The sequence below is a fragment of the Felis catus genome, chromosome B3 (genome assembly GCF_018350175.1).
Source record: "Felis catus isolate Fca126 chromosome B3, F.catus_Fca126_mat1.0, whole genome shotgun sequence".
NCBI classification, from domain to species: Eukaryota; Metazoa; Chordata; class Mammalia; order Carnivora; family Felidae; genus Felis; species Felis catus.
The window spans coordinates 100,370,040-100,384,114 of NC_058373.1; the positions used below are offsets into that span (position 1 = coordinate 100,370,040).

The window sequence follows — 14,075 nt, forward strand, 5'->3', positions numbered from 1 at the left end:
CTAGCTCTGCCCCTTATTATAAGCTTGGGCAAATCATGTAACTCTTGTCGGGTTCTTTCCTTTTAAGTAAAATGAGGATAATACCACCAAAATCACAGGGATTTTTGAGGATCAAATGAAAGATAAAGCATGTATTAAGTAACAGTTATCATTTATCGAGTATATGTAGAATTATTGACCATGCTCACACTGAGATGCTCATAATTCAAAAAGTATGCAATATTAAACCGAGCCTGAAGAGTCTATCTAATCCTTACCATACCTGCCGTAGAGAAATTCTTGTGAAGCATAGTGTCTGACATCCTGAAGATGTCATGTATTGAGATACATCGACCTGTTGCTATTTATTACAGACACAGTATGCAAGTGACCATATTTTTCAGTATTTGGTCCAATAATCAACTAAGGTGCTGACAAATCAAAAAAGCATACAAACTAGATGGAGTATACATCTGTAAATATTCATCTGTAATTTAAAATCTCTCCAGTTTACTGTATGTAACACCTCAAACAAAACAAAACAAAAAACAAAAATGAACCCACATTACCTAGTCCCACTTACATTCACTATAAACTGAAAGCAGGGATGATGTCTACTATCAGATGCCTTCAGCAATATAAATCACCATGCATAAAACAAATTTTAGAATTAACCTTACTCTAATGAAAGACACACTACCTCCTCAATTTGTAGGCTTCTTGCCACTAGTCGCAACTCTATTCCCTTCATTCCCTCCTCCACATATGACTGGATATAAGTTTGATATTCTAAAATTATTTATTTTGTAACATGACTCTATAATACACTGTCTAAATTCCTCAGCCTGACATTAAATACCCTCCAGTGTGATCCTGAAGTTCCTTGCAGGTCTTTCCCCATGAATTGGCTCAGCTGGATTATTCACATCGTGTACTATTCTTTTGCCAAAGTGTTCCTTGTCAATATCATTCTGCTTGGGTTGCTGTTTCTTACCATCAAAATCCTAGTCAGTGGAACTTTTTAAAAGCTGAAGTCACAAACTCAGTTTCCCAACCTATAACTAAGTATACCCTATTTGGAATTGTTTTGCCTTCCGAATTCTTGTAACACTATTTGCTACAACATTTATATATTACCTCCTAAAGTACAGTAACCATGTTTTTCAATTAGCCTATAAACTTATAAGAACGGTCTTATTTTTTGGTATCTCCTAAGTGCCAATCAGTACATGTATAAAGACATAAAAGTTACAAGTTACATGACCTTAGACATGTGCCATTTCTTCAACCTTAAAATGAGTAATAATATAATCTGCAATGAGCTGTAGTGAGAATTAAGTGAGTTTCCTCAAATAAAATATGCTAAAGTAAATTTACACGAGCATAATGTATAAAATGGGCATACACTAAGCACTAAATTGTTTGTTTTCATTATTGTTATCACCCCAGAATTTTTAAAAACCAAGAATAAAGTGATTTAACTAATTCAGTTCATTATGGTAACTATAATGTCGTCTCTGCATATGCCCAGAACTGAAGAACCATGTAATTTAATTGGTCATCTAGCTACCCAAAAGACACTGCCTATGCTCCTGCTAGATACCACATAATTGAGTTAGGTTCTGGTAACAAACATGTGAGAGACAGTTCCATCATGCAAGGAACTCACAATTATTAGGTAAAAATATGCAATATAATACCAAACACAGAAAAGTCCAGTGACTTAAGATAGAAAGATGCCTAACTCAGGTTGGGGAGGTAATGGAAGGAAATTTGAGAAAGCTTCTTAAAGGAGCAAAGCCTTAATAAAGGAAAAAGGTGGAAAGGCAAAGGGATCAGCATATGCAAAGCACAGAAGTTTTAAGTAACCTGGCAAAAGTAATATCTTAACTAAGTAATCGTGGTTTTCAAAGAATACGGGAAAAAAAGAGCTAAATACTACAAAACTGCTGGTTTCTGCAGTGCAAAGAACTGAGCCCACTTAAGGCACTGCCCCTTTTTGACTATTCCTGAGCAGAGAACCAGCCTTCCTTTTTATTGATGCAACTACTAACACCTGACATGATCTACACATGACAGACCCTCCCTGGTGGTGATTTCATGATTGAGAGAAAAAAATGCTGGAGGTGAGTTTTTTAAACTTGACTATTCTTCTGACCTTTGTAATCCATTTGTCAGAAAGACATAAGTATACAGACACATCTATGGTTGTCACACTGAGCCTTTGCTCAGTCAAAGTCTCACCTGATCCAGGAGTGATAAGAGGCCCCTCTAATTCAAGTGCCTCATCTTCAGACTGGTCATCTAGCTTTTTCTTTTTTTTCTTTGTTGGATCTCTGGGTTTTTTCAAGAGAGAAAGTTCTTCAGGGTGTCTGATATCTGTTAAAATAAGAAAAAAGATTATTTTACTAGCAGAATGTAAAATTTAAACACTTTATATCTGATAAATTCATCTATTAATCCACTCCAATGTAAGAATTCATAATTTCCTTCTGTGTACATATGTGTTTGTGTTGGGCCAGACATTACTGCCATGCAAAACACTAAAGTATGGCACTTCTAAAAATAATCTACCAAAGCATTCAATTCATAGCTATGTAATAAAATAGTAACCTTGAATTGGAGAGAAAACAATCTGCTAGAGTACAGAAAGAAAATATTAGAACTCTTATTTACATATTTATTTTTTAAACATTTTAAAACCATAAAAAATTAAAATTTATATCCTAGCCATAGCAATTAGGCAAGAAAAAGAAATAAAAACATACCAATTGGAAAGAAGTAAAATTGTCACTATTTGCAGATGACATGTTAGTATATATAGAAAGCCTTAACTACTCCATCAAAAAGCTGTTGGAACTGGGGTGCCTGGGTGGCTCAGTCAGTTAAGCATCCAACTTCAGCTCAGGTCATGATCTCACGGTTTGTGAGTTCGAGCCCCGCATTGGGCTCTGTGCTGACAGCTCAGAGCCTGGAGCCTGCTTTGGATTCTGTGTTTCCCTCTCTCTCTGCCCCTCCCCTGCTCACACTCTCTCTCTTCTTCAAAAATAAACAAACATTAATAATAATAAAAAAAAAAAACTGTTGGAGCTAATAAAACTGAGTGAAGTTTCAGGGTATAAAAGCCTATTGTGTTTTTATACATAAATAACAAACTGAGAAAGAGACATCAAGAAAACCAATCCCATTTAAGTAAAATACTATGGAATAAACTATACCAAGAAAGTGAAAGACCTGTACACTGAAAACGAGGAGTTGATGAAAAAAATAAAGACACAAACAAATGGAAAGATATTGTGTTTGTGGATCGGAAGAATAGGTATTATTAAAATGGCTATATTACTCAAAGCAATCTGCAGGTTTAATGCAATCCCTATAGAAAGTCTAACGATACTTTTCACAGAACTAGAACAAATAATCCCAAAATCTGTATGGAACCAAAGAAGACCTTGAACAGCCAAAACAATCTATAGAAAGAAAAACAAACCTGCAGGTGCATGCTGCTCGATTTTAAACTATACTACAGGGGTACCTGGATGGCTCAATTGGTTAAGCATCCAACGCTTGATTTCAGATCAGGTCATGACTTCATGGTTGTGAGACGGGAGCCTGATGCTGGGCTCCACACTGAGCATGGAGCCTGCTTGGGATTCTCCCTCCCTCCCTCTTTCTTTCTCTCTCTCCCCGGCCCCTCCCCCACTCATGCACATGTGGTCTCAAAAACTTTACCACAAAGCTGTAGTAATCAAAACAGTATAGTGTTAGCACAAAAACAGACATATAAATCAATGGAACAAAATAAAGAGCCCAGAACTACACACACACACACACACACACACACACACACACACACACACACACACGGTCAATTAATTTATGACAAAGGAACTAATAATATACAATGGGAAAGAATAGTCTCCTCAATAAATGATGCTGGGAAAACTGGTCAGCTATACTGAAAAGAATGAAACTGGACCATATATGAAAATTAACTTAAAAGTGCTTGAAGACTTGAATGTAAGAACTAAAACCATAAAATTCCTAGAAGAAAACATATGGTAATAAGCTCTTTGACATCAGTCTTAGAAATATTTTTTTGGACCTGACACCAAAGGCAAGAAAAACAGAAGGACAAATAAACAAATGAGACTGCATCAAACTAAAAAGCTTCTGCACAGCAAAGGAAACCAATAAAACCAGAAGGCAACTACTGAATAGGAGAAGATATTTGTACATCATATATCCAATAAGGGGTTAATATCCAAAATAAATAAACAACTCATACAACTCAATAACAAAAAAAAAATCCAATTAGAGGATCTGAACAGACATCTTCCCAAAGATACACAGATGGCCAAAAGGCACATGAAAAGATGCTCAACACCACTAATCATCAGGGAAATGCAACTATAAATCACAATGAGATATCACCTTACACCTGTCAGAATGGTTATTATCAAAAAGACAAGAAATAATACATGTTGGAGAGAATAGGGAGAAAAGGGAAACCTTATGCACTGTTTAGGAATGCAAACTGGTGCAGCCACTATGGAAAACAATACAGAGGTCCCTTAAAAACTTAGAACTATGACATGATCTGGCAGTTCCACTACTGGGTATCTATCCAAGGATAACGAAAACACTAATTCAAAAAGGTAGCTGTTCACTGCAGCATTATTTACCATAGCCAAGATATGGAAGCAAGCTAAATGTCCACTGATAGATAAATGGATAAAGAACATGTGGTGTGTGTATAAACACACACACACACACACACACACACACACACACACACACACACACACACCACACTCTGGAATATTACTCAACCACAAAAAAAGAATGAAATCTTGCCATTTGCAACAACATGGATGGACCTAGAGGATATTATGCTAAGTGCAATTAAGTCAGAGAAAGACAAATACCACAATTTTACTTGTCTGTGGAATGTAAAAAACAAAACAAAACAAAACCAAGATGCAGTGATACAGAAAACAAACTGGTGTTTGCCAGCAGAGAGGGGAGTTAGGGGGGTGCAATGGGTGAAGAAGGATCAAGAAGTACAAACTTCCAGTTATAAAATAAGTAAGTCACGGGGATATAATATGCAGCATGGGGAATATAGTCCATAATATTATATTAATTTTGTATGGTGACAGATAGTAAGTGCCCTGTGGTGATCATTTTGCAGTGTATACATGTGTTGATTCAGTATGTTGCATACTTGATACAAATATGATATTTTATGTCAACTATACCTCAGTAAAAAAAAAAACAAACCTTTCTATTACATGGTAGCCATCATTCATTCTGTATGTTGTAAGTTACACATGACACATGAAGTAAATTTAAGTACTTTCATATCATTACCAAATCTGAAAGTTTTAATCAATTCTAAACTTTTCTGCCTTGTATCAAATGGCTATAAATTTCTGTGTTTATCTTACTCATTTTCATGTGAAGAATCTGGTCAGAGGAAAAAATGGCTAAATGACAGTAACAAAAAGAATTAACAGCCCATATAAATAGATATAGAATATTATGTTACATACCCTGTCCATAAATTGTTGCAAGAATTGTTAAGAAGTCAGTTTTACCTAAATTGAGCTAAAGATTCAATGGAATCTTTGTCAAAATTCCAACTTGATCTTTTATACAAGATGACAAGTTGATTGTAAAATTCGTATGGATATGAAAACAATCCTAGGATAGTCCAAGCAATTTTTAAAAGACTAAAGTTGGAGAACTTACACTACCCAATATCATATAGCTACTGCAGTTAAGACAGTGCAATTATTAGCTACATGATAACATGTATATATGAAGAGGAACCAGAAGCAGACCCACATATAAGTAGTCAATTATCTTGGACAAAGGTGCCATGGCAAATCAAGAGGAAAAGAAAATCTTTTTTCAATAAACAGTGCTGAATGAGAGATTCATACATTAAATGGATCATAGACTTTAAAAAAGTAGACAAAGATTTCTTACATAGAACACACACATTCCACAAGAAATTGTCCTTTATTAAAAAACAAATAGGGGTGCCTGGGTGGCTCAGTCGTTTAAGCGTCCGACTTCGGCTCAGGTCATGATCTTGCAGTCTGAGTTTGCGCCTCAGGCTCTGCGCTGACAGCTCAGAGCCTGGGGCCTGCTTCAGATTCTGTCTCCCTCTCTCTCTGTTCCTCCCCTGATCACACTCTGTCTCTCTCTCAAAAATAAAATAAAAACATAAAAAAAAATCTGCTCTTTGAAGAATACTGTTAAAAAAAGGCAAGCTGTATATTGAGAGAAAATATTCACAAAACATATTACATATATTTGACAAAGGACTTGTATTTAAAATTTATACAGCTCAATAATAAGCAGACTAATGGGCCAAAGATTCGGATGAGCACTTCACCAAAGAATATATAATGGTCAAGAAGCACAGAAATACTCAACATTATCGGTCAGTGAAATGCAAGTTAAAACTGTGAGACATTATGTGCCCACAGAGTAGCCAACATTAATAAGATTGATAATACCCAGTGTTGGTGAAGATGTGGGGAAGGAACTGAAACTCTCATACTCAGCTGGAGGGAATGGGAAACATTTCTGAAAACTGTTTGGCAGTTTCTTATAAAGTTAAACACACAACCCAACCATTCCACTTCGAGGTACTAACTGAAGAAATTAAAAGCACATATGTAACAGCTTTACTCATAAAAGCCCAAACTGGAAATAACCCAAATTGATAAACAAAATGTGGTATTTTCAGATCAGTGGAATACTACTCACACTTTGGAGCACAACTCGTGAGTAAAAAGGGAAAACTGACACCTACAATAACATGAATGTATCTCAAAACCATTACACTAAGTGGAAGAAGCCAACTAGAAAAGCATATATCCTACATAATTCCATACATAAAATTGCAAAAAATGACAACAAATCTCTAGTGACGGAGCAAATAAATGGTTGTCTGACTAAAGTTTGAGAGCTAATGCCAATATTCTCTTTCCTGACTATCGTATCCTCAAATTGTATACTTTAAGTGGGTACAGTTTATTGTACACCAATTATACCAAAATTAGATTAAAAAATAAAGAGTGTAAAGAGAGCCAAGAACAAACGAAAATGAAAAAAGGAGCAGAAAGGAGGAGGACCGGTCTATGTATCTGGCAGCACTATGCTCACTGTATGTCAGGGTCTGAGTAGAACAGACGACGAAATACAAAAGGACCGCATAACCTGTGATGTTACAGACTGCTAAGTTACTGGATCAGAGTTTTATACGTGGCAGTTTGTACCTTCAGGAGCTCACAATATCCATTAGATTCAATCCAGTATTACAAAGTCAGGAAGCTTTTTGTTTGTAGGGGACCCGAAACTAGGAACGGAGCAGACAGGTGTAGAGCTGGTGAGACATAATCTGAGGCACAAGCGCACAGCCCAGCTAACCGAATCCTGATCTCACTCAGTTCTACAACTTATTAACTGTGACTGTGGACAAGCTACTCAGCCTGCCAGCGTCTGAGTTTTCTCACCTGTGAAATAACAGTACCTCAGGAGGTGGTTGTGAAAATTAAATGATTGATACGGGGCCTGGCACATAACAAGTACTTCCTATTAGGTATTAATGTTTTTCTCTAATTTTCTCTATTAAAAAATATACAATTATGGTAGAAATTTGAAAATTATAAAAGTGGTTGAGTTACTTAAAACCTATTCTTGAAAAATGGAGTATGACTATGTATATAAGTGATTATTTTAATAGATGTATAAAATGCCACTGTGTAAATGCAGTATAATTTAATGATTCTTCTAATACTGAACCCATGATAAATAATGACTTTACAAATATCTGTGTACATATTTTTCCACATTTTATTACTTCAAGAATTCACTAGAGTGGAATTACCAGATCAAAGGTTATAATAATTTTAAGGCAAAAGTGGAACAAGATGGGCATATGAGTTATTTTAAACTGGGCATTCCAGTTTATATGCAAACTGGAAAAAACAGTGTATTTCCTTGTTTTAATTGACATTTATTTATTTACTAGTCATGTTGAACATCAAGAGTTTTTAGCCATTTATATTTCCTTTGCTCACATTTCTATTAGGAGTCTTCAAATCAAAGTTAATCTGTATGTAAACTGCAAACCACACTGGACTTTCTTTTTTTGAAAGATGTATTTTATATATACCGTATTCCATGTTTAAAAAATAAGTCCAAAAAAATCTTTTAGTAACTATATGGTTTTTTGGTTACTCTGTTGGTTATTTGAATTTTACTCTTAGGAACACTCTGGTCCAAGTCATGTTTTTGTTTTATTCTGTATTAACAGGCTATTTTCTGGGGAATGTTTTTCTGAAATACAAAAACAGAATTACCAGAAAAACTGTCCTGAACAGACATGTTACAAGAGAATAGGTGAACACAACTGTTCTTTAATTATTACTAAATTTGGGGCAAGTACATTTTAAGTACTAAGCAGCAGAAACCATGTTAAAAATAAATGCTTGTTCCTTAAGTTCTCTCTTTATCTAGAGAGGGAGAAAATCCCAAGCAGGCTCCATGTTGTCAACTAGGGCCAGAGGTGGGGCTCAAACTCAGGAGCCGTGAGAACATGACCTGAGCCAAAATCCAGGAGTCGGATGCTTAACTAACTGAACCACCCAGGTGCCCCAAACTCTGTCACTTTCTTAGAAGCTTCCAGGCATAGCTGATTTCTTTTTAAAGTTAGAAATATTGCAGCATATTGTTTAGCTAAAGTTACCCAGTTAAAAATCAGATTCTCTTCATTCTTGTATATTCAAGGTATAAAGTTTATCAACTTATCTTCCAATGTTGTTTTTGAAGTTTAATGGATTAGCACTAATTGCTATGATTATGTAGATTCAGAAATTCTTAAGATATTTCAAGTGTATCTTTTGAGCCATAGTTATCTTATTAATAGAACTGAATCACCATTTTCTAGAGTACTTTTAAAAGAAACAAGATTTAACATGCTAAGGGACCAAATCATTTATGAGTTGCATTTTCAGTTCTCAGTATACCCTCAGCTCTAAATGCCATCACTGCCATGGTGGGAGAAAACAAAGGCATTAGACAATCCCAAGCTTCTAAATAATCAGTTGACTACACTACTTCAGTATCAAGTGGGGGCAGGGTGGTGATGGTAACCTATCTCTCCACCCATTGGTTCCCTCAAAGTAAATCATGTGCTGGTACAGGGTGAAAAATCTAGAAAAGTCTAGAAGAACATACAATGAGTCACACCTGAGAGATAGGACATGCCTCTGTCACAATTCACCATAGTCAGGTTTAGTGGAAGAGGGGAAGGCAAGCATGTTTAATTTGAAAAGGCATCCCAAATGTTTCTGGCATGTCCCTTCTGCTTGAGAATCACTATACTACATGAGTCATCCTTTGAGATTTTTGTTCCTAGGTCATTTCCTGTCCAGTTCACAAACCAGCTATTAATGTTATTAGAAGAATGAATCCTGTTAAGCATAACTAGCTTTCTGCTCAGTCATAAGTACATAAAAAGGTCATAAGCATATAAGAAAATCATAACCATATGTGTCCAGGACAATTGCTTGTGAAGTTAAAAATAATACTCATAATACACGCTTTGGTCATACCCCATACACTCTCAGTGACTCAGGGCTTCCAGCAGCTTGTTTTATAAAAACTCTAGTGATGGATGTTAACTAGACTTACTGAGGTGATCATTTTACAATGTATTCAAATATCATTATTTTATATATCTGAAACTAATGTTATATGTCAACTATATCTCAAAAAACATTAAAACAGGGTAGCCACTGGCTATACGTGAAGGTGGTTTGTTCATTTCATTATAATGAAAAAGCAAAGTAAACCTACACCCTCCACATAAGACACTAATATCTCATTCATACAGGAATTTAGGACTGATTTACTTACTGTGTCTTGTATCAAGAAAGACTAAACTGGGGCGCCTGGGTGGTGCAGTCGGTTAAGCGTCCGACTTCAGCCAGGTCACGATCTCACGGTCCGTGAGTTCGAGCCCCGCGTCAGGCTCTGGGCTGATGGCTCGGAGCCTGGAGCCTGTTTCCGATTCTGCGTCTCCCTCTCTCTCTGCCCCTCCCCCGTTCATGCTCTGTCTCTCTCTGTCCCCAAAATAAATAAAAACGTTGAAAAAAAATTTTTAATAAAAATAAAAAAATAAAATAAAATAAAATAAAAAAAAGAAAGACTAAACTGGTGAATTTTGAAATCTGAATCACATGTAAAAGTGGGCCAGGTGAAGAGCTTAACTAATTAAAGTTTATACTTAACTAAAATATACCTGGAGGACTAGGAGATATTTTGTCTTGAGACTTTCTTGTTACACATCTGTATTGAGCTGGTGCATTAATTCTCACTCCTCTCCAAAATCATACAAAAAAAAAAAAAATTTATATATATATATATACACACACACATATATACATACATACATATAAAACATGTACTTATAAGGACAAAAAGAATGGGAGAAAACAGCACATAAAAAAGTCAGAAAAACTTGGGGAGACATAAGCCAGATTGGGAGAGTAGTCAATGATGTAAGAAAGTGGAGAAAAATAAAATTAAGGGGTTTGCAAAAGGAGATACCAATGGGAAATACGCTGACTCACAGTACCAAACATCAAGCACTGAAAACAGACATGAAAAATGAATCCGGTCCCATAATGGATTAAACTTACCTCCTAGATACATGCCCTTTAGGATTTCTTAGAAGAGAATCTAAACAGCCCTAGGGAAAAATCTTTTAGATAGTGACATTTGATAAAGCTTACTCGGTAGCTAAATATCCTACAGAGGGGTGACAAGCTAAACCTATTGGTATTTGTAGTGCCCCATTATTAAGTATATGAACGGACAATCAATGATTGATAGACATGTGATAAAGGAGTCTGTGGAGGGTTACAATTCTAGAGATAACTCCTTAAAATTTCTGTCCCTGGTTATACACAATCATACACTAATCTAGAGACTGCTGAGAAGAGACTGCAAATGGAATGAAGACTACTAATCATCTGATTTAAGGGAGATTATCCGGATTCTTTCTGTGGGTCCAATGTAATCATACAAGGTCAGCCAAACAGAAGAGGAAGGCAGTAGAGTGAAGCACAGGAAAGAGGAGCCAGAAGGGAGGGCCAGACAGATGTGAAGAGTAAGGACTAGACTTGTTATTGCTGGCTCTGAAAATGGAGGAAGGAAGCCACCTGTTAAGGAATCTGGGAGGACTCTAGAAGCTGAGAATGACCTCTCACAGACAACAACTAGGGGAAACCCTGGTCTCTACAGTCACATGGAACCAAATTCCACCATGAAGAATTCTTTCTCAGAGACTTCAGGAAGGAACACGGCCCTGCTAACACCTTACTTTCAGCTTTATAAGACTAACTAGAAGAGCCAGCTGAGCCACACTGTGCCCACTCTTAACCTATGGGAACCATGAGCTAATAAATTTGTGTTGTTTTAAGCTGCTAAGGTTATGGTAAAATTTGTTATGGCAGCAATGGAATGAACTCACAGAGCTTCTAACATGAAAAAGACCTAATGAAAAGAAAAACTTGTGAAACCAGAGATAATGCAGAAAATAGAAGAACAAAACAAAACCTTCTTAAATACAGTTCTTAGTAAGACAATGACATCTATGACAGATGAATAGGATGTTATAAAGAACAGCTAAAGATTAAGAAAGATCTTAGGAGATGCAGTGAAAGCAGTTCAAAGAGGGAAATATATACTAATATATACCTCAAGAAATAAAAAAAGTCAAACAATCTAATCTTACACATAAAGGAACTAGAAAAAGAAGAACAAAGCACAAGGTGAGTAGAAGGAAGGAAATAAAAATGACAGCAGATATAAATGACATAGAGCCTAAAACAAAAGAAAACAAAGCAAAAATCAATGAAACAAAGAGGTGGTTCTCTGAAAAGATAAACAAAATTGATAAACCCTTAGACAGACGCATCAAGAAAAAGAGAGAAAGGACCCAAATAAAAGCAGAAATAAAACAGGAGAGGTAACAACCAATACAGTAGAAATGCAAAGAATTATGAGAGAATACTAAAATTATAGGCCAACAAACAACTTAGAAGAAATAGATAATTCCCAGGAAAATACTATCTTCTAAAACTGAATCAGGAAGAAACAGAAAATCTGAACAGACTACCTGTAACAAAAAATAAAACCTACCAAAAACCTACCAAAAAATAAAAGTCAGGACCAGATGGATTCGTGAATGAATTCTATGAAATATTTAAAAAAGAGTTAATACCTATTCTACTCAGAGTATTCCAAAAATAGAAAGAGAGAAAGGTTCCAAATATATTCTATGAAGCCACATTACACAGATACCAAAAACAAAGACACCACAAAAAAAAAGAAAACTACAGACCACTATCACTGATGAACAGATGCAAAACTCTTCAACAAAAACTACTTTCAACAATACATTAAAAGGATCATTCCCCATGATCAAGTGGGATTTATTATGGGGATGCAAGGATGGTTCAATATTCACAAATCAATCAACATGATACACCACATCAACAAAGCAAAGGATAAAAATCATATAATCATCTCAACTGCTGTGGAAAAAGCATTTGGCAAAATTCAACATCCATTCATGATACAACTCTCAACAAAGTGAGTGTAGAGAGAACATACCTCAACATAATAAAGGCCATCTATGAAAAACCTATAACTAATATTATACTCAGTGGCAAAAAACTGAGAGCTTTTCTTCTAAGATCGGGAACAAGACAAGGATGTCTACTCTCGCCACTTTTATTCAACAGAGTACTAGAAGTTCTAGAAACAGCAATCAAAAATAAGAGGCATCCATACTGGGTACAGAAGAGATTAAACTGTCACTATTTGCAGATGGCATGATACTATACACAGAAAATCATAATGACTTTGACACATAACTACTAGAGGTAATCAGTAAAACTGTAGGATACAAAATCAATACCCAGAAATCAGTAGTGTTTCTATATATATTTCAATAATGAAGTAACAGAAAGAGAAATTAAGAAAACAACTCTACCTAATAATTGCACCAAAAAGAATAAAATACCTAGGAATAAACTTAACCAAAGAGGTGAAAGACCTATACTCTGAAAACTATACAGTACTGATGAAAGAAACTGAAGATGACACAAACAAAAGGGAAGATACTCCATGCTCACAGACTGGAAGAATTAATATTGCTAAAATGTCCATACTACCCAAAAAAATCTAAAGAGTCAATGTAACCTCTGTCAAAATGCCAACATCATTTTCACAAAAACAGAACAAATAGTACTAAAATTTGTATGTAACCACAGAAGACCCTAAATGGCCAAAACAATCTTGAGAAAGAAAAAGCTGAAGGTATCACAATTCCAGATTTCAAGATACACTACAAAGCTGTAGTAATCAACACACTATGGTACTGGCATAAAAACAGATGCACTGATCAATGGAATAGAGAACCCAGAAATAAACCCATGCTCATATGGTCAATTAATCTGTGAAAAAGGAAGCAAAAAGGGGGGGGGGCAGCCTCTTCAATAAATGGTGCTGGGAAAACTGGATAGCTACATGTAAAAATAATAAAACTGGACTACTTTCTAACACAAAAATAAACTCAAAATGAATTAAAGACCTAAACGTGAGGTCTGAAACCATAAAAATCCTAGAAGACAATGCAGGCATTCTCTGACAATGACCATAGCAACGTGAAGCAAGAGAAACAAAAGCAAAAATGAGACTACACCAAAATAAAAAGCTTTCCACAGCAAAAGAAACCATCAACAAAACAAAAAGGCAACCTACCGAAAGGGAGAAGATATTTGCAAATGACTTATCCAATGAGGGGTTAACATCCAAAATATATAAAGAACTCATAACACCAAAAAACAATCCAATTAAAAAATGGGCAGAAAACCATTCGAATAGACCTTTTCCAAAGACATACAAATGGCCTACAGATGCATGGAAAGATGCTCAATGTCACTAATCTCCAGGGAAATGCAAATCAAAACCACAATGAGATATCACGGAACACCTAGTCAGAATGG

General features: G+C 35.6%; 1 protein-coding gene across 6 annotated transcripts in view; it reads right to left on the minus strand.

Annotated features, from left to right (window-relative positions):
• The window catches only part of FERMT2 (FERM domain containing kindlin 2), an 86,169-nt gene that overhangs the window by 30,863 nt on the left and 41,231 nt on the right, over window positions 1-14,075 (minus strand). For all 6 annotated transcript variants that reach the window (XM_023255692.2, XM_023255693.2, XM_023255695.2 and 3 more), the window contains exon 4: window positions 2,224-2,358. In XM_023255692.2, coding sequence (XP_023111460.2) covers window positions 2,224-2,358 — 135 coding nt within the window. The remainder of the gene's footprint in view (window positions 1-2,223; window positions 2,359-14,075) is intronic.